General features: G+C 51.1%; 1 protein-coding gene across 2 annotated transcripts in view; it reads left to right on the top strand.

Annotated features, from left to right (window-relative positions):
• The window catches only part of CRHR1 (corticotropin releasing hormone receptor 1), a 54,080-nt gene that overhangs the window by 10,721 nt on the left and 21,686 nt on the right, over window positions 1-21,673 (top strand). For both annotated transcript variants that reach the window (XM_040245073.1, XM_040245075.1), the window contains exon 2: window positions 13,762-13,849. In XM_040245073.1, coding sequence (XP_040101007.1) covers window positions 13,762-13,849 — 88 coding nt within the window. The remainder of the gene's footprint in view (window positions 1-13,761; window positions 13,850-21,673) is intronic.

Raw genomic sequence — 21,673 nt, 5'->3', positions numbered from 1 at the left:
AGCAAAGACAACTTCACACCAACGTTTCCAGATGTCACTGGCTGTAACAGTCTGCAGCCCCACACCAGTCCGACTGCTCTTTCAGCAGCGCTGATCTAAAGCCCTCTCTGGGGCCAGGATGCACAGCCCAGAATCCCTGGTTCACTTTTCAAGGGAGTCTGGCTTCCCACCAGCTCTGCCCCTGTGTGCCTCCTGCTGGAAGACTCAGTGCTGTAGCCACTGGGCTGGGCTGCCAAGTAGGGAGAAGTGGGAAAAAGCCCTGTCCTGGAGAGTGGAACCCTTCGTCATTCAGAGCCCTTACCACTCGGCAGGTTCTGGATGGGCCTCTCCCCCGCCTTGTTCTTACTCATCAACCTGCACCTTATATCGCCCACCAAGGTTGGAGGGGAGCAGGGAGGGGGACGACCCATGACACTCACAGAGCTCAGGTGAGACGAGGGAAGCCTTCCTCTGTGGTGGGCTCACCCCACAGCTCATAGGACTTAGCCCCACGCTGGTTCTAGCCCTTGTTGCTGGGCCCACTCAAGATAAGGGAACGTGACTTCTACAGGGTCAGCTCTGTCTCCCACTTTGAGGAACTGGACCGGGGGGTGGGGGCAGGCTGGCAGAGCCCTGCCCGCTGGCTCTGGGAAATGCTGCATCCGTCCATGCCCTCCCTGTGTTGCTTGATCCCCAGCGTTGGCTGCGCCCACAGGTGGCTGCCTGGCTGGGTCAAGACAGCAGTGAGCGGAAGGACCTCCCATCCATTGGTCAAGAGGGGTCATTCTCACCAGTCTCCTGCCTTCAGGCTGAGGCTAGGAGGTGGGGGAATGACCAGTCCAAGTCCACAGAGTGAGATCAGGGCCTCTTCTTGTCCTGCAGGATCCCCACTTTTATCCTCCCGTTCTTTTCCAGGGTTCTCCTCCCAGTAACCATCTTCCTTCCACACTCCCAACTTCCATGATGGGCCTGCAGGTGAGGGCTTCCAGAACTGAGAGGGAGCTGCAAAACCCTCCAGCCCAGAGTTTCCCCTGCTCAGCACCACTGACATTAGGGACCATTCCTTGTTGGGGCTTCCCAGATGGCTCAGTGTTTAAGAATCCACCTGCCAGTGCAGGAGACATGGGTTCAATCCCTGGGTCAGGAAGATCCTCTGGAGAAGGAAACGGCAACCCACTCCTGTATTCTTGCCTGGAGAACTCCATGGACAGAGCAGCCTGGTGGGCTACAGTCCATGGGGTTTCAAAAGAGTCAGATGTGACTCAGCGACTAAACAACAACAACAACAAATTCCTTGCTGTGGGGCTGCCCTGTGTATCTGAGGATGCTAAGCAGCATCGCTGACCTCTAACCATGAAATGCTGGTAGCCTCTCCTAGTCGTTGCAACCCAGAATATCTCCAGATATTGCCTCCCATCCCCCAGGGGACAGAATTGCCCCCGTGGAGAGCCACTGGGCCAGTGCAGTTCTCTTTCAATTCTGGCGAAGTTTCCGAATCACTTGGAGAATGTAAAAGACACTCCGAGGTTTCCCCGCAGGCCCAGATCTCTAAGGGGAAGCCCGGGAAACAGAATTTTCTCTCTCCTGGCTGCCAGGCACTGGTCTCAAACTTCCGATTTTGTCTAATTCACTTCTTTTACACATTGAGAAACAGGCAGGACCATTGCCCATCTTATGGAGGATTATTTGGTTGTTCCTAATCTCTGCCCTGAGTCTCCCTGCTGAGTGGGGTTGGGTGGTTCAGCAGCCCCCTTTAAACCACCCCTCATGGCCTTGGAAGGCAGTCACTTCTCCAGGAAAAAAAACCAGCCTCGGACCCTTGAGCGGTTTTCTCACAGAAATTAATTGCCAAGCGTCTGATGATTTCATGCTGTCTACCCCCAACCCCACCGCTTCACGTCTTTTTTTTTTTTTTTCAAATTTTTAATTGGATTAATTAATTCATTTTAATCGGAGGCTAATTACTTTACAATATTGTGGTGGTTTTTGCCACACATCGACATGAATCAGCCAGGGGGCACATGTGTCCCCCCATGCTGAACCCCGCTCCTGGCTCCCTCCCCAGCCCATCCCTCTGGGTTGTCCCAGAACACCAACTTTGAGTGCCCTGCTTCACGCATGGACCCTTCACTGGTCATCTATTCTACGTAATATACGTGTTCACGTCTCTTTTAAAAGGCAGCTTCTTAAAGGACAACCCTTTCCTGCCGACACCGACATCTCCCTCACCTCACGCTTGTCAGAGAGCGGGCCGAGCGAGGGCGCCGCTGACAGTGCCACCTGCGAGGCTGGCGTCTCCGCGCTGTCCCCAACCTCGGCTCTGTCTCCCCGTGTAACAGATGCCTCTCCCACCCCTCAGGGGTGGGTCCCTGGTGTCCGTGAGCGCCTCCCCGTTGAGCAGCTCCCAGGGGCCGGGGCTGGAGCCCCACTGCCCCGAGAGAAGCGAGATGCACCCTTCCTGAGCCCCCAGCTGACAGGGCTGCACTAGAGTCTACCCCTCAATTCCCACCGCCTGCTCTCAGAGAGCCGGGCTATGCCCTGGAGCTAGAGGTCAAGAGGGAAAGGAAACCTGTACCTCCTCTTTTGGAGGAGTCGTGCAGGGTAGCGGGGGGCTTATTATGGGAGCAAAGGAGTGAAGTAGCAGGGAAGTGGGGCAGGGTGCATCCTGAGCCCAGGGCCCCAGGGAGAAGGCCTGGAGGCGGGAGCACCCAGGTGCGCCCCACTCCCTGAAATGCAGGCAGGAGATTTTCCTTTCCATTTTTTCCCTCTCTGCACAACAGCAATTTAAGTGAATTAAATGTAATAATAAATTATTTCTCCATGGCCTAGAATAGAATAATCTTTCACTGCTCACCCCCTTTGGGGAAAGCACAGGCTCTTTGCTTTGAGGTTGTGGCTGTCCTAGACAGAGGCTGTGGGGGGAGGAGCTGACCTGGGGCAGGATGGAGGGAGGAAGGGTGAGGTGGGGGGAAAGGGTGGTAGGAGGGGCAGAAGTCCTGGGTCAGTTGAGGGGGCTGAGAAGGGGCATCCGGCATCACCACCCTCTGTCCCAAGTCTGGTTTCACTCTGGCTAGTCTTTGGAGCACTACAGCATCAATCAGAAAATGCACCCCGCCCCCAGGGGTCCCAGCTCTGCTGATGTGCAGCCTGCAGTTCTAGCCTCCAGAGACCCCTCTACTTGGCACCTCTGTGCAGGGCAGAAGTCTCAGAATTGTGTGTGGGCTCTGTACCTCCCCCGTATTGTCATTCTGTCTCTACAGATATATCCCCTGTAGGCACACAGGTTTCCGAAGAGTTGATTGCGCATATGTTTTATTCCTGCACACCAGATCCTGATTTTTAAATCCAATGGGAGAGCCAGCTTTCTAAAGAAATCTTGATTTATGATCCCTCCTCTTCTTCATATTTAGATTTTCTTCTGGCTTTGCTTAAAACAGGCTGTTACCTTAAAAACCACAGCTTTGATAAAGGGTCAATACCCTAAATATATAAGGGGAACCCATACAACTCAATAGCAGAAGCACCCCTCCAAACAAAAGTGAGCCCTGAGAAATACAAATAAAAAACACAGTAAGTATCATCTCACATCTGAGAATGGGTATTATAAAAAAAAGACAAGATCAGTGCAGGGCAGGATGTGGAAAAAAGGGAACCCCAGGGCATTGTTGGTCGGAATGTAAGTGGGTACAGCCACTGTGAAAAGTAGTATGGAGTTTATTCAAAAAATTAAAAATAGAACTACCATATGATACAGCGGTATCCAAAGGAAATGAAGTCATTACCTTGAAGAGATATCTGAATCCCTGTGTTCATTGCGGAACTGTGTACAATAGTCCCTTGGACAGCAAACAGTGAGGAGATAAAACCAGTCAATTCCAAAGGAAATCAACCCTGAATATTCATTAGAAGGACTTAATACTGAAGCTCCAGTACTTTGGCCACCTGATGTGAAGAGCCAACTGATTAGAAAAGACCCTGTTACTGGGAAAGATTGAGGGCAAGAGGAAAAGGGGGCGGCAGAGGATGAAATGCCTGAATGGCATGACTGACTCAGTGGACATGAGTTTGAGCAAACTCTGGGAGATGGTGAAGGACAGAGAAGCCTGGCGAGCTGCAGTGCAGGGGGTCGCGAGGAGTCGGATGCGACTTAGTGACTGAACAACAATACAATAGCTAAGATACAGAAACACAAAAGTGTCTGCCAATGGATAAATGGATAAAGAAAATGTGGAATATTGTTAAGACATAAAAAGAAGGAAATCCTGCCATTTGTGATGATAAGGATGAACCTCAAGGGCATTATGTTGAATAAAATTAGACAAAAAACAATAAGTACCTTATGATCTCACATATATGTGGAATCTAAAAAATTCAAACTCAGAGAAACAGAGAACAGGTTGGTGATTGCCATGAGTGAAATGGAGATGTGGGAATGGGTGAAGGTAGTCAAAAATACAAACTTCCAGTTATAAGATGAATACATTCTGGGGGTGCAATGGACAGCATGTTGACTATAGCTAACAATACTGTGTTCAGTATTTGAAAATTACTAAGAGAGTAGATCTTAATAGTTTCTAACACACACACACAATTGTAACTATGTGAGATAATGGATATGTTAACTAATGTGATAATCATTTTGCAATATATATGTGTCGAATCATCATGTATACTTTAAATTTATACAATGTTATATGTCATTTCAATAGAGCTGAAAAAGACCATCAGTTCAGTTCAGTTCGGTATAGCGCAGAGCAAAGCAGAGTCAGGATGGTCAGATATTTGGGCTGTGGAGCCAGGGGACCCCAGAGCCCAGGAGGAGTGGGCTTTCCTTCCTTGGCCAGCAGGCGGCAGTGTTTGCTGAGGGTCTTTTGCCTCTGGCGCTCTCCAGGGAGGGCTGCAGTCTTGGCCTCACTGGGGAGCCGGGGGCAGCTTTTGGCCCCAGGTCAGGATCTGCCACAGTCTCCTGGGCCAGGGAAGGCAGCCAGGCTCAGGTTTTTCCCCCAGTTACTGAAGGATCTCCACTGAGCTTGTGTCTCTTCCGCTCTCTGGGTCTGTCTCTGTACCTACAAATGATGAAACTGACCAGCTATGACAAGCTGATGCTCAGGAATCCACCTCCGCACTTCAGGCCGGGTGGATCCATCTCAGCCTAGTGTCTGAGCCCTTCCACAGGTGGTCTGTGCTGCCCCCAAAGCTCAGGACCTCCCCCCACCTCCCGCCCCCGCCTGGAAAGCCCTCTCTCTCCTTCTCACAGTCGTGGGCGCTCTGCCATCCTCCAGCTCACCTCCCCCAGGAAGCCTGCCCACACCGTCGCCTTGTGCTGACCCCTCCTGTAATCCCATAGTCCCCCTGCACTCCTGCACACCTCACCTTGCCATTCTCCTTTGTGTGTGTGTATCTGTCGTATATGTGTGTGTGTGTGTCTATGTGTCCTTCCCCACCTCTTTTGAATTCGTTTCCTTTTCTTCAAATCAAGGAATCCTGGACTGCTTGAATGTAGAATCCCAGTTCAACAGGGAGCTCGATGAGATCACTTAGTTGGATGGTTTAAAAAAAACAGGAGACAAAAATCAAAACAACTTTCCTTTTAAGCTGAAAACCCCCTTTTTCCTTTGAAAAAAGGAAAGCTTACAGAGAAGGCTGAACAGTCTGACGGAGTGGAGGAGAGAACACTGGTCCTACTGCAGCCCCTCCCCCAGGGCCTGGAAGGAACACCAGGACAGCTTGTTCTAGTCCAACGCTCTCCGTAACCAAGAAAGATTCTAGGGCCCAGAGTGACCTAGTCATGATCGTGACTCCATGGGCACTTTGTGTGTGTGAGTGTGTGTGTATGTGTGTGTGTGTATGCTCAGTCGCTCAGTGGTGTCCAACTCTTTGCAACCCCATGGACGGTAGCCCGCCAGGCTCCTCTGTCCATGGTATTTCCCAGGCAAAAATACTGGAGTGGGTTACCACTCCCTTCTTCAGGGAATCTTCCTGATCTAGGGATTGAAGCCACATCTCTAGTGCCTCCTGCTTTGACAGGTGAATTCTTTATCACTGCTGCACCTGGGAAACCCTTATGGGCACTTGTAGGAGTCTTTAAATTCCAGAAAGCATCCCTCTCATTATTCTCCCCATCAGTCAGGTGGCCTACATCTCTGTAATGCAGGTAAGAAAGAGGGTATTGCCCAGAGGGGGCGAGGTGATTTGCCCCCCACAGACAGTGGCAGGACTGGGCTCAGAGCCCAGAAGAAGGGGGAAGAATCTTGCTGGAAGACCACTCTCAAATGCTAAAGCTGTGATTCTGCTGGACAGCTATTTCAGTCCCTGGCCCCTAGGAGAGGTTTTCCTGGGGCCTCTGGGGCTCTCCCAGGCTGAGCATCAGAGGTTGTGAAGGGGAGGGAAGGCTGACCCCCTTCTCCTTGCTCCTCGTGAACTTTGGAGAAGTGAAGGTGGCCCCTGTTGCCTCCAGTGGCCCTTCAGGACTCTCCCTGAAAGGTTAATTACCAGATCATCCCATCAAAGGAAATTGTGCTTTTGTCCCTTAAAGACCAAACTGAGCCTCAGCAGCATAGTTATTTATGGTCTCTAATAAGCATTTTCTGGGTGTGATTAACCTTTATGCCAAAGTCACACTGGGAATTGGGGTGGCAGCTTCAATTCCAGCCACACTCTGCACTGGCCAGGGGGTGGGGCATGGGCAGCAGCTGGAGCAGCCTGGAGGGGGCAGCTGTCAGACTCCGGCCCACCCACCCGCCCTCTTCACGGGCTCCTTCGCCCTCCCCTCTCCTCTGCATCCCTTCTTCCCATGCCCTGCCCTGATCTGTCTTCCTCCATCTTTCATCCACTTGAAAGACAGACCCAGAACACCTGCTTACTGAACCCCAGCCTCCACTCAGCACTAAAAGCAGTTCAACTGTGCGTGAGTGTGCGTGCGTGCTCCGTTGCTCAGTCGTAGCCAATCTTTGCAACCCCATGGACTATAGCCCACCAGGCTCCTCTGTCCATGGGATTCTCCAGGCAAGAATACCGGAGTGGGTTGCCATTTCCTCCTCCAGGGGATCTTTCTGACCCAGGGATTGAACCCGAGTCTCCGGAGCCTCCTGCATCAGCCAGTGGATGCTTTACTGCTGAGCCACAGCCCCTATGAGACGGGGCGGTGGGGGTGGGGCAGGAGATTTGCCCTGTCCGCCCTCCAGAGCTCAGTGCTCCTCCCGTGTTAGGGAGCCCGGGTCATTTTATGTGATGGTGTGATTAAGCCACACCACGCCCTTGGCCTTCCCAGATTTAACATTCAAGGTCTGGCTCTTTCACGAATGGAGAGATTTGCAGCTGAGGTGCGGGGGCCTCGGGGCTGCCAGGCGGGTGCACGGAAGTGAGGCATTACCTCGTGAGTGAGCTTAGCACCCGCCAGCTTCAGATCCTCAGTCCCATTTTGGTTTTCTTTCCCACCTCACAAAGTCCTGAAAACTTGGTTTGTCAAAAATGGTTCTGAAAGGAGGAGCCAGCAGCCAGGGCTGATGAGGATGACGTGTCCAGTTTGGTGAGGCCCAGGCCTCTGATGTGACCTCTCTCATCACATGCTCTGGCCATATTTTGGGGTGCTAGACTTCACCTAGATAGCATATTGAAAAGCAGAGACATTACTTTGCCAACAAAGGTCCATCTAGTCAAGGCTATGGTTTTTCCAGTGGTGATGTATGGATATGAGAGTTGGACTGTGAAGAAAGCTGAGCGCCAAAGAATTGATGCTTTTGAATTGTGGTGTTGGAGAAGACTCTTGAGAGTCCTTTAGACTGCAAGGAGATCCAACCAGTCCATTCTAAACGAGATCAGCCCTGGGATTTCTTTGGAAGGAATGATGCTAAAGCTGAAGCTCTAGTACTTTGGCCACCTCATGTGAAGAGTTGACTCATTGGAAAAGACTCTGATGCTCGGAGGGATTGGGGGCAGGAGGAAAAGGGGACGACAGAGGATGAGATGGCTGGATGGTATCACTGACTCGATGAACGTGAGTTTGACTAAACTCCGGGAGATGGTGATGGACAGGGAGGCCTGGCGTGCTGCGATTCGTGGGGTCGCAAAGAGTCGGACATGACTGAGAGACTGAACTGAACTGAACTGAGACTTCACTGAGCAGTGGAAGAAGCTCTTTACCTTCCCCCGAAAATCATTGGCCTTATATGCAACATTCTTTTAAAAAAAAAAAAAATGTATTTGGCTGTACCGAGTCTTAGTTGCGGCCTGAGGGTTCTTTTTTGTTGGCCGCACCCCATGGCACGCAGAACTTCCCTGACCAGGGATCAAACCTGTAGCCCCTCCCTGCAGTGGAAGCACAGAGTCTTAATCACTGGACTACCTTTTAGTTGTGGCATTTGGGACCTGGTTTCCCGACCATGGGTTGGACCCGAACCCCTTACATTAAGAGCTCAAAGTCCCAGCCACTGGACCACCAAGGAAGTCCCTACACATAACAGTCTGCATTTAATCACAGGGTTTCATGCCCCTCACCCTGCCTCATGTGTTTGTGGGCCCCAGATTAAAAACTCTCAGCTTTAGAAGAAAGCAAGCAACATCCTTGAAACTCAGGGGCCTGTCTGCCCCTACAGTGTCATAATTTCCTGTTGGAAAACTAGTGAATGTTGAAGAGGAGATCAGCATTATGGTGGAAGGAAATACACAGGAAAACTCTGCACTTTTCATGAAAGTATGATTCAGGAATAAGCTAGGAGCGTGACAAACCCTACCACGGAGCCAGAGGTGGCTTAGATCCAGATTCTGTACAGAGCCAAGATTTCCTGAGAGGGGAAGCTGGTTGGGGAATTTCAAGAAGCCTTTTTCTTGGCATAATCCAAACCCAGCCCTCTTTTGGGAAAAAATGACTTTGTGAACCAGAGCATCCGTGAGAGGTGAGGATCGGGGTTATAGGCAGCCAGCCGAGGACAGGTGTCTTGCCCTGGCGTTTGCTTTGGTTTCGTGATGAATCTGGATTTGCCCACTCCTTGTTGAACCGCAAGACATTAAGATTCGAGGCTAAGACCTTCTGGCTGGTGTATTTGCCATCTAATTAGAACCCCGGTGCGTAAGTGCTTTTACAGAGGCAATTCCATGCATTTGGGACTAGTCTGAGCTCTCCAATTGCCAGGGTCTATCTAGTGTGTGTATGGAGGGGACCTGGGTGCATGGATGGGTCATGGAGTTGCTTGGCATTGGAGGATCGGGGAGATGCTGCTAAGAGGCGGGGCTCTGGACCTGAGGTTTGAGGGCTGCAGAGTTCACCAGGGGAAGGGGTGAGCCAGGGTGAGGAGTGGGCAGACCCCAGCAGGACCCCGTGTGCTGGGAAACCATAAGTAATTCAGTGTGAATGAAATATGGCATGCTTTCAAGGAGGAACTGAAAGACCAAAGCACAAAGCGCAGCTTCAGGCTTAGGATAGCGGTAGAATGCCAGGCAGCAGGGCTGATATTTTTATACAGGGTGTTACCAGTTTCTTTAATTTGCCTGTGGCTGAGTTGGCTATGGGAGCCCCATTTCCATTCTGTGTGTGTGTGTACACATGTGTCCCTGTTGGGAGATGGCAGAGGCAGGGGTGAGTGACAAGCCAGGGCTGGGGGCCCCTAGTCCGCTTCTAGAAGAGGTCTCTGGGCATACCCTTTGAGCGGCCCTCCCCCGGGGACAGCTCACAGCTGGGGCCCGCTGACTGTGCCCAGCTGACAGCAGGTCTGTCAGCGTGGACGCTGCTCTCTGCTCAGCCTGCAGGAGCCACTGCGGGCCTGGTGGCCTCCACCTCTTTCTTGCTTCTGCGTTTTTCATTTGGAAAATGAGGGTAAAGATAGTTTGCCATCTCTCTTGGGGACTGTGAAGTTTAATTACTGATTAATAAAGCATTGGAAGTTCCACAGGGCCAGAGAGATGACCGGGTTTGTTCTAATCACTCCTGGGTCCCAGGAGCAAGTTAGCTGACCCCAGCCCTGTTGGCCGAGGCCAAGCTCTGGGCACGGGATGGGGGCACAGGGCCGGGGTGGGCTCGGAGCCTGGAGCTTGGCCCAGTTAGATCAAAAAGACCCTCATGATGTGATGGGGGAGTGTGCCAGTGAGGGAATCAACAAAGCCCATCGCAGACTCAGGCTCAGCCCTGGGGAACAAAGTGGGTGAATGCAGAGCCGGGGACTTCCTACCAGAGGCTGGGGGTTGGGCAGGCCCTGACCGGAAGTGGGGAGTATTGGTTCTGTCTTGGAATGTAGAGTAGGAGGGAAGGGATCAGGATCTGCCTTTGTCATCAGACAGGAGTGGGAAGGTGGGTGGTGCTGGTGGGTGGTGGGCAGAGCCTGGGCTGTGGGTGGGGGCCAGTCTGGGGAGAAGGCACATGAGCAACAAGGCCGGGACTAGGGTCAGGCAAGTGAGACATTTTTCTCAAGCATGGGATTTAAAAAGCTGCCCCAAATCGCACCATCAAGATAAATAATATTTTAATGTTATCACTAATTTTTCCTTTTACCCCAGGTTCCAATAGGACCCAGCACTGGTAGTGAGCCTGCCTTAAAAAAAAAAAAAAAAGCTTTTTATATGTTGTTCATCATGGAATTTTTTGCATTGATGTAGAATTTTTTAAATTATTTGTTTTAATTGGAGGCTAATTACTTTACATTATTGTAGTGATTTTTGCCACACATTGACGTGAATCAGCCATGGGTGTACATGTGTTCGCCATCCTGAACCCCCCTCCAACCTCCCTCCCCATCCCGTCCCTCAGGGTCATCCCAGTGCACCAGCCCCAAGCACCCTGTATCATGCATCAAACCTGGACTGACGATCTGTTTCACATATGATAATATACATGTTTCAATGCTGTTCTCTCAAATCATCGCACCCTCGCCTTTTCCCACAGAGTCCAAAAGGCTGTTCTATACATCTGTGTCTCTTTTGCTGTCTCACATACAGGATTACCATTACCATCTTTCTAAATTCCATATATATGCGTTAGTATACTATATTGGTGTTTTTCTTTCTGGCTTACTTCACTCTATAATAGGCTCCAGTTTCATCCACCTCATTAGAACTGATTCAAATGCATTCTTTTAAATAGCTGAGTAATATTCCATTTTGTATATGTACCACGGCTTTCTTATCCATTCATCTGCTGATGGACATCTAGGTTGCTTCCATGTCCTGGCTATTATAAACAGTGCTGCGATGAACATTGGGGTACACATGTCTCTTTCAATTCTGGTTTCCTCAGTGTGTATGCCCAGCAGTGGGATTGCTGGGTCATAGGGCAGTTCTATTTCCAGTTTTTTAAGGAATCTCCACACTGTTCTCCATAGTGGCTGTATTAGTTTACGTTCCCACCAACAGTGTAAGAGGGTTCCCTTTTCTCCACACCCTCTCCAGCATTTATTGTTTGTAGACTTTTTGAGAGCAGCCATTCTGACCGGTATGAGATGGTACCTCATTGTGGTTTTGATTTGCATTTCTCTGATAATGAGTGATGTTGAGCATCTTTTCATGTGTTTGTTAGCCATCTGTATGGCATTGATGTAGAATTTTTAAAAATATTGCATTAAAATATTATGTATCTGACTACTAAGATTTTTGGTGCCCAGCCCCCACCCCTTATATTTTGCATCTGAAAGGAATGCCTTGCTCTTCTCACCTTAGTCCTAGCCCTGCCAGTGAAGGCTGCAAATGCTTGCCAGTGGCGTTGGCTACCACCCTGGCTTGGGTCTAAATTTGAAACTTGCTCACCGTGGGACTCTGACAAGCCCCTACCTCTCTCCCAATCCGATTTTCCTCTGAAAAGGCTCAGGCTACTTCCAGATCTATGCGTCTCTGTCTGAAGTCCTATTGCAGGAAGGGGGACTCCTTCCAGGGCCCGAGAGTGGGTTCTTTTCTAACACTTGGGAATGAATTGTCCAAGGAGACACATGTACTGAGACTTTATTGGGAAGGGGTGCCCAGGAGGAGAGCAGCAGGGTAAGGGAACCCAGGAGAACTGCTCTGCCACGTGGCTCACAGTCCCAGATTTTATGGTGATGGGGTTAGTTTCCAGATTGTCTGGGGCCAATCCATCTGACTCAGGGTCCTTACTGGTGGCACACACATTGCTCAACCATGATGGATTCCAGCAAGGATTCTGGGAGGCCGGTAGGACATGTGGACTGGCGTCTGTCTTCTCTCTACTTTTGATTTTCTTGAATTCTTCTGGTTGGTGGTCGCTTATGAGTTCTGAGTTCCTTCTCAGGACCTCCTGTTGTAAGATAACTCATGTAAGTGGTTACTATCTTGCCTGGACAGGGCAGGAGGTTTTGGTCACTGTTTCCCCTAATAGTTCTGCAGTGAATTTTTCAGAACTGATTGCAAATGGGCTAGGGCCGAGACCCCATGGAGGGTGGAGGGAGGTAAGAGAGAGTCCCAGGGAGGGGAGACCCCAGGAATAAAGAGCAGGGAGCAGGGGTGGTGATGTGGAGAGGAGTCTCCCATGAGGTCAAGGAGACAGAGCTCTGCAGGTCACCAGGTTCCCATGTCCTGACAACTGGGGGAAGTTCTGATTTCCATCCTTCCCTACCCTAAACCCCCACATGCTTCTTAGCCCTTCACAAATCAAATCCCTAGGAAAACAATCATCCAGCCTTCAACCCTTGACTAAATGAGAATCATGAAGTTCAAATCAATCAACGTGACCTATTGAGCGCCTGTTGTAGACCTGAAACACAATGTAACCCATTAACGTATTCAGCAAATTTGAATGCAATGAATAAAACAAAATCCCTGTCCTCTTGGAGCAAGCTGTGCCGCTTACAAAGGACTCCTACATACCCTGTAAGCCTGGGGAGATGGGGAGGCTATTATGCCAGTCTTTACAGGTGAGGAAACTGAGGCACAGAGAGGTCAAGTAACTTGTCCATGGCAACACAGTGGAACTGGGGCGGACGCCAGGTCTCTTGACTCTAAATCCACAGGGAGGGAGTTGACCTCAAGGGAGGGAACACAATGATTGTGTGGGGGTGTTAGTTGAAGAAGGGACAGCCCTCCGTGGAGCCCATGCTGCTGTCCCCAGGTAGGCCGCAATTTTGGAATCAGAGTGATACAGAGTTCCCAGGGATGTAAGAGGCAAAGATTGTCCCTGGAATAAAGCAGCCATCTTTCCAGACACATTTATCCCTTCACCTCTCGGGGCCTCAGCTTCCTCATCAGGGACAGCCACACCTGCCCCACAGAGAATGAAGTGTCATCGTGGATGTAAAAGGACTTGGTAGATGGTTCAGGCACAGTTTTCAGTGACCACTAATTAGCTGGACAGGGATGAGGGCCAGTGAGGCAGCTCATTAAACCACCGGCCCTGAGCTCCTGCAGCTGGGGAGGGAGTGAGCCCAGGGTAGGGGAGGGGTGTTCAGGGGGCAGGTGGGAGGATGTGTGTGTCTCTGTGTGTCTGTATGTCTGTGTGTGGGTGTGTGTTGGGACACAGCTGTGCCATCCTTGTGATCCCATGAGAATGGAGGTGGCTTTCTCAGGTAGGGCTTCCCTGCCCTCAGGGAAAGAGTTCACCTCTGTCCTGGGAACCTAGGCTCCTGCTGTCTCCTGCCGTCTTTTCAGGTTCCTCCGAGAGCAGGGCAGCCCCAGACGTTGTAGGCAAGAAGAACACGGGGCAGGAGGATAGGGAGGCTGGGTTGGTGGGAGAAGGAGGTGTGTCTGGATGAGACTGTACGGAGGAGGAAGGAGACTGGAAGCGGCAGGAAGTTGCGGTCCAGACTGCTCCTGGCACAGGCTAACCGAGCCCCTCGCCTCCTACGCCCACAGGCCCTTCTCCTCCTGGGGCTGAACTCCATTTCCGCCTCACTCCAGGACCAGCATTGCGAGAGCTTGTCTGTGGCCAGCAACGTCTCTGGTGAGTATGCCCATCTGCCTCCTGCAAGGTTCCAGGTCCCCAAAGCCCTACCACCCATCTCCCTCCAGGGCTCCAGCACCTACACACGGCCAGTGAGAGGGCAGGGGTAGCGGAGGGATTTCCTCTCTGGGGCTCCAAGCAATCCATCATTTGTCCACAGAGTGCCGTGTTGAGTAGGAGTGGTGGGAAAGAGAGCTGCGATTCGGTGACAGAGGGGCTTGGGGCAAGTGTGCCCAGGTGTTATCTCCTGGCTCTGGGCTGGAAAACAGGGCAAGACACCCCAGCCCTTGCTGCTGTGAGAATCAACAGAGCAGAAGGCTAGGCTGTGACTCAGGCGTCAGTGAGGAAGAGAGTCTGCTGTTCTGCTGCTAAAAATGCCCGGAGCAGAATATATAGGGTGCTAACTATGGGTGGATGGCTAGAGGTATCACCGATTTAATAGACATGAGTTTGAGCAAACTCCAGGAGATGGTGAGGGACAGCGAAGTCTGTAGTCCATGGGGTCATGAAGAGTCAGACAAGTGACTAAACATCAACAGCTATGTGCGGGGCACCATCCGAGGTGTTTGAGAACAGATCCTCCTTGACTCACGATGGGGTAACGTCCAGGTAAACCCATTGTAAATGGAAAATATCATAAGCCGGAAATGCATTGAATACACATAACCTAGCCAGGGACGGGGGAGCCTGGTGGGCTGCCGTCTATGGGGTCTCACAGAGTCGGACACGACTGAAGTGACTTAGCAGCAGCAGCAGCAGGCATAGCTTAGACTTGTCTACTTTGACATGCTCAGAATACTTACATTAGCTACAGTTGGGCAAAACCATCTGATGCAAAGCCTTTTTAAAAAAAAAAAATTAAAGTATTGTATGTCATTTATGGCATACTGAAGTGAAAATCAGAATGGCTGTGTGGGTAGAGTGGTTCTAAGTGCACTGATGGTTGTTTCTTCTCATAATCGCATGACTGTTTGGGGACTGTGGCTGCTGCCACTGCCCAGCATCAAGAGGGAGGATTGTACCACATGACTAGCCTGGGAAAAGGTCAAACTTCAAAATTAGAAGTGCAGTTTGTGCTGAATGCATATTGCTTTCAAGCCATCGTAAAGTCAAAAACTCATTAAGTAGAACCATTGTAAGTCGAGACTATCTGTGTATTAACCCAGTTTTCACAGTGACCTCCTGAGGCAGTTGCAGGTCTATCCCTTTTACACATAAGGAAACTGAGGCCTGGAGCAGAAGTAAGTGCTGGCCGACTTGAGCCCAGGAAGCCTGGCTTCCACGAATGTCCCTTAACACCGTGCTCTACCCCTCCTTGACACAAAGGACTGTAAATATTACTACTTGTATAATTTCACCATTTACAAGTGCTTTTGTATAATAATCCTATTTCATCCTCACAAGAGTTTAAGATGCAATACTTTGGCTACCTGATGCAAAGAGCCAAATCACTGGAAAAGACCCTGACACTGGGAAAAATTGAAGGCAAAAGGAGAAGGGGACAGCAGAAAATGAGATGGTTAGATAGCATCACAGACTCAATGGGCATGAGTTTGAGCAGACGCCGGGAGATAGTGGAGGACAGAGGAGACTGGCGTGGAGGACTGGAGACAGTCCATGAGGTTGCAAAGGGTCAGACACGACTTAGTGACTAAACAACAATTTATACTCATGAGGAAACTGACATGGGAGAATTAGGTTTGGGGCTTCTGGGGCCATGCCTTTTCTAATCTGGAGTGTGGTCCCTGAACCCTCATCCTGACCCCTTTAACTAGGGGTTAGCATCCTGGCGATGCTATTGCCCAGTGAAGATGGAGAGGGGTACCTAAGGGTCTTTGAGGGACTCTTCTTTGGTAATTCCTTTTTCTCTGCAGGTCTCTCTGTTTGATTTAATCCAGCTCATTAACTGAGCACCTACTGTGTGCCAGGACCCATGTTCCCTGGCAGAACAAAGAGGGGCTGACAGTCTGGTCTGGGGGTCAAGTCCATAAACACATGTGCTGTGAGGAGGAGCACAAGACGCCTGCTGGTGGAGAAACGGCCGCCGTGTGCTACAGGGAGGCAGGGAGTTTCTGATTCTGGGCCTGCAGGGAGAGGACTCCACAGTGCCGAGCAGCTGCCCCCTGGCCTACTGTTCCCTCCCTACTGGCTCGGGGAGGGGGTAGGGGACGAATGGGGCCTGGAGCACTGACTGTGTTCCCGTGCTCATAGTGGTGTTCAGTCTTGTTCTGTCTGCCCTAGGGGTCCCAGCTGGTAGCCCTTGACTTCAGGGATGAGCATGCCCTTGAGTTCCTTGAGCCTCACTCTGTAACTCAAGAGTAGGATGGCTGATACCTGCCTCAAGGATCCACTGCAATTAAATGCAGTACACTTAATGGCAATATTTCATAAACTGTAGAGTGCCATACCACTACTGAGTATTATTTATTATTGTTGGTAACAGCAGGATTTTAAAAGTGCTTACCTTGTAGCTGGAATGAGAGGCAGACACTGGCCATGAACTGCTCACTACAGTGGAGGCAGCAGGGAGGTTAGATCAGGGGTGGTGTGAATCTAGGAAGGCTTCCTGAAGGAGGAAGTTTCAAAGCAAGTCTCTGAGAGATTCTGAGCAGAGACTGGCAGAGAAGAGCCAACACTCTGAGTCGAAGCTAGAGTTCACCGAAGAACAGCAGGTGGGTTTGGTGGAAGAACAGGGGAGGGGTGAGACGGGAAGGGCAGGAAGCCTGGGGAGATACTGACAGCCCAGAACATCTGGCTGCAAAGTTGGCTAAGCTGGGCCCTGAGGAATGGGAAAGATCTGGAGCAAGAGTCTGGAGCTCTAGAGGAGAAAGCCTGGGAGGGAGGAGACCTACTCAGAGGCCTGGCCTGAGATGGAGCCCCTCCCTGCTCCAGGCCCCGTGCACTGATGGCGGGGGGCAGCTCAGTCTCCATTAACTTGCCTGCTGTGCCCCTGCACAGTGACATTCCTGAGCCCATGACGGAGTCATCAGTCCTCGGAGGCAGTGGGCCGTGATGAATGTCATCCATTCCCTGATGATTTGTACCCCATGTCCCTGCCCCCAGCCCCGTCTGCCTGGCTTCAGGGCATGCAGTCCATCACCTTCCACAGCAGCCTCTGAAAACAGGCTATTTGTCTTCCAGCGCTAAGACCTACCCAGACCGATGGGCACTGGTAGAGACAGATGGTGAGGGTGGGGTGGAGGGACTGAGACAGATGGATGGGCGTCTGGCCTGGGGTGGCTGGCATTGAGCTGGGGCCTTTGGGGGGCCTCTCACATGCAGGGGGAAAGTGCGTCCCCAGGGTCAAGGCTCCATTATGTGGCAGACCACAGACTTGGAAACATATAAAATAATGGTATGAATATGATGATGCCAGAAAGTAATAGAATTATTGACTAGTGAACATCAGAGACACGTGGAAATCATATTGCTGACAAGGACCCAGGGTAATCCCCTGTCTGAAGGTCATGAGTGATAATAATAAATAATGATAGCTAATATTTACTTGGGCTTCCCTGGCAGCTTAGTGGTAAAGCGTCCACCTGCCAATGCAGGAGACTTGGGTTCGATCCCTGGGTCAGGAAGATCCCCTAGAGAAGGAAATGGCAACCCATCCAGTATTCTTGCCTGGGAAATCCCATGGACAGAGGAGCCTGGCAGGCTATAGTCCATGGGGTCCCAAAGAGTTGGACACAACTTAGCAGCTAAACAAAACAACAACAAAGATATACTTAGTGGCTGTTATATATCAGACTCCATTCTAAGTGCTTTAATCTCATTCAATCAACACAACAATATTGTTAGCAAGTATTTTTATCATCATCTTACAGAATAGGAACCTACAGCTCAGAGGGGTTAAGTAACTTGCCCAAGCACACATGGTTACTAAGCACTAGCCCTAAGATTTGAATCAGATGGGCCTGATTCTGCACATTTTCACCACTATGTATGTGGTCACCCAGAGAGGCATGGTATCCAGGGCCTGCTTGGTCAGTCGTCTGGGGTACACTCACCCCTGCAGTGTCCCATACCTATACTGGGTTTACACACAGCCCCCAATCTTCCTTAGGCCCTGCTATGTTCCTGACACTGTGCTGGGTGCCAGGAATGCAAAAATGAAGAGCCCACAGGATAGGAGTCTCCCACACACATGTCCTGAGGAATCACACGCCATACAAAGGCATCTTTCTATTCTGCCCAGTCAAGGAGGTCACAGCCCAATGACAAGATGGCTGAGCAAAGGCCAAAGACTCTAGGCCCGGCTTCTCCCCGCCAGGTGACCCAGGCAGAGCCTTTGCCTGTTCATCCTAGCAGCAGCTTCCCAGGAAGGGCAAGCACGTGTGTTTCAGAGGCTGCCCTTGGGCCACCTGCTGACCCCTCTGGGCGGCCTTGGCTGAGCTTCTCTCCTGGGCTTAAACCAAACAGGGGGCTAGGCTTCCCAGCTGCAGGGCTCCTGCCAAGCGCCCACCTAACTGGCTTATTCAGAAGCCCCCAGTGGGAGACTCGACATAACTAGAGACAGGAACCAGGTTCCAGTCTTCCTCGGAAGTTATCTACCATGGAAAGGTCTGCGAGCACATTTGGCTCCTGAACACAATGGAAAGGGAACTATATGATCCATCTAGGGGAAGAGCCCAGTGCCCAGGTCACACAATCTTTAAATAGGCCGCCTTCAAAGGGTTCTTATCTATTCATTAGAGCAGTTTCCCTAGGACTTTGACTCAGCAGGAGTTTTCAGAAGCAGGTGGGAGTGTTTCATGGTGTTCCTCTCTCCTCTTTCCTCCATTGGCAGGGATCTGGGGCAAGCTGACCACGGGCCCCCATGCCCCCGTGTCTGCTCTGGGCATGTGTGGGGAAGGAGGAAGATGTAGGACCAGTTTCATGCAGTACCTGGCCCCACCCCCCTGTCCCCAGAAAAAACTCTGAGGGATCTAGGTACCCCATGAGTGAGGAGGTGAGCCACCACGTGACAGGAATGTTAACACCTCAGATACACTGAGCACACACCTGCCTCAGGGCCTTTGGACTTGCTGGTCCCTCTTCCTAGAACACTCTCTCCCCACTCCCCCAATATGCACAAAGTTCCCTCTCTCACTTCTGTTGGGTCCCTGCTTAAATGTTAGCACCAAATTAAAATAGCTCTCAGTCTCTCTCTCTTTTTTTTTTTTTTTTTTCTGCTTGGCTTGTGGGAACTCTTGTGGGATCTCAGTTGCCTGAGGAGGGACTGAACCCTGGACACAGCAGTGAAAGTATTGATTCCAAACACTAGGCCACCAGGGAACTCCCCTCCTGTCGGTCTTTATCTGTTTATGTCTATTGTTGTTGTTTAGTCCCTAAGTCATGTCTGACTCTTTGGGACCCCAGGGACTACAGCCTGCCAGGTTCCTCTGTCCATGGCATTGCCCAGGCAAGGATACTGGAGTGGGTAGCCATTTCCTTCTCCAGGGAATCTTCCCGACCCAGGGATCGAACCCAGGGATTGAACCCAGGTCTCCTGCATTGGCGGGCGGATTCTTTACCATTGAGCCACCAGAGAAGCCCCACTTTATGTCTGTATGCACACACAATCCCACCCTCCTACCCTGCAGACTGACGGAAGGGCATTTATTTTATTCATTACTGTATCCCGGCTCCTAGAACAGGCACTGTGTCCCCAGCTCCTACAGTGTTTCTTAGGCGGTCAGTAGAAACTTGTGAATAAAGAGTAAAGTCTTTATTCCTCCACATCCATTACTTTATGAATCAGGAGGGGCTCCATGGGATGGGTTGAAGTGGGGAGGAGATGGCTCCTAAAAGTAACTCAGGCTTCGTGCTGCTGACTGGTGATTCTGCTTGGCTATTTGCAAGACTGGTTTACTCTGGTCCCAACTGTTTCTCACCCCAGAACTATGATATTAAAGTGGGAAAATATCCCCCAGGAGTGCAGGAGAGATTGGGCATTTGTACCAGTGGGACCTGTGCTTACTGAAGTCTCCGTCGTATCCGACTCTTTGGGGCCCCATGGACTATAACCCTGCCAGGCTCCTCTGTCCATGGAATTCTCCATGCAAGAATACTGGAGTGAATAGCCGCCTGACCCAGGGATTGAACCTGGGTCTCCTGCACTGCAAGCAGATTCTTAACTGTCTGAGCCACCAGCAAAGTCCAGTGGGACCTGTAGGGGATGGATATTGTTCCAGTAATCACAGGCCAACAGCCCTGGCCTCCAGGTCCTTACAGCCCCCATGCTGACTGACACCAGGACTTCCTTTCCTTCCTTCTCCCCTTCCCAACTAGAAGATCCAGGTCCTCCCCACCCCGACCCGTCCGAAATTATTGTTCTCTGCACCTTGTTCTCCTGGCTTTCTGTCTGCTTCTCCCTGTTTTATTCTCAGTATCTTGTCTCCTATGTCCCCTCTCACCCTCTCTCTCCTTCTTGTTTTTCCGCGCTTCCCTCCCACCCCACGCGCTATTCTCAAAGTGACGAAGTGAATTGAATGGGTGGCATGAATTTCATCAGTGCCTTTCACATTGCCCTTCTCCAGGGGATCTTCCCAAACCCAGGGATCGAACCCACGTCTCCCGCATTGCGGGCGGATTCCTTACCAGCTGAGCCACAAGGGAAGCGGTGTTCGACAGAGGTTTTTTTTTCCCCCAGGCCCTCAAATCCTGCGCACCCTTCCCCTTCAGAGGTTGCAGCCCTCTTCCTTCCTTCCTCTTTTCGCTCTATACCTCTCCAGTCTCCCTCTGCTCTCTAAAATCTAGGGGCCAACCCGGGCTTTGAACTTTCTAGCCTGTATTTGGGAGTCAGCTGGTCGCCGCTCCTGATTGGCCCTGTGGTTCTGGCCACACCCCTGCTTGGCTCCTCCTTCGCTCAGACCCCGCCTACCCAACCCTCATCCGCGACCCCTGCCCGGACCCCAGGCCAGCTAGCGGGCCTTTTATTCCGGAGGTAGGGGTAACATCGTCTCCTGGCCCCTTGCATTTGGTTTCTCTTCTTCATTCTCGCTGCCTATCTCCCTTTCTCCCCGTCTCGCACACAGACATTCATTCCCTGCAGGATTTTCTGGGCTGTTAATGTAAAGGTCACGTCTGCTGCAATGTTCCCCCCATGCCAGCTCCAGTGTAGCCTTTTGTGAGCTTCACAGGATGAGGGAGGGAGGGAGACAGTGGAGGAACCCAGGGCACAGGGACAGGCCCAACCAAATGCTGTGAGGGCCAATTGCCCAGACTGGGCACCGCTGTGGTGCAGTGGGAAGAGCCCTGGGCAGGCGTGAAAACCCACTTCTGCCTCTTAGTGTCTGTGTGACTAAGGATAAACAATTTGCTGGGCGTCAGTTTTCTTATCTGTAAAATGAGGAGAATAAGCACCCACGTTGGCAGATGGTGTGAGGCCCATATTAGGTGCTATGGAATCCTGATCTACCACAGACTAGGGGCAAAAGGCTTCTCCCTCGGCTCCTCCCACTCGCATAACCCCGACTAACTGTGGGCGGGATCAGGCCTCCGAGCCTTGGCTGAGACCTGGTCCTCGAGACCAGGAGGGCCATCAGCTGAGCAGTGGGTTTCTGCCTTGGCTCTGGGCTGGTCTTGGCTGTGGCTGGTGCCCAGTGGTGACCTGCCGTGTGTTAAGGGCTGCTGGGGAACTGTCCAGGGCAGGAGAGAGAAAGGGTGGGGAGGTGAAGCAGAAGCTACGCTGATAGTGTGCCTTAGGCAAGTCCCAGGTGCCACACGTGACATTCCATTTAAAGCTCCCAGAGCCTAAACTGTGAATGTGTGAGTGAATGAACCATCTCCTAAGGAAGGTTTTCAGTCAGATATAGGTATATGTAGATATATGAAAAG

The sequence above is a fragment of the Oryx dammah genome, unplaced genomic scaffold, assembly GCF_014754425.2.
Source record: "Oryx dammah isolate SB20612 unplaced genomic scaffold, SCBI_Odam_1.1 HiC_scaffold_8, whole genome shotgun sequence".
NCBI classification, from domain to species: domain Eukaryota; kingdom Metazoa; phylum Chordata; class Mammalia; order Artiodactyla; family Bovidae; genus Oryx; species Oryx dammah.
The sequence above is the reverse complement of the archived record's forward strand: the minus strand, read 5'-3'. Positions and strand labels throughout refer to the sequence as shown.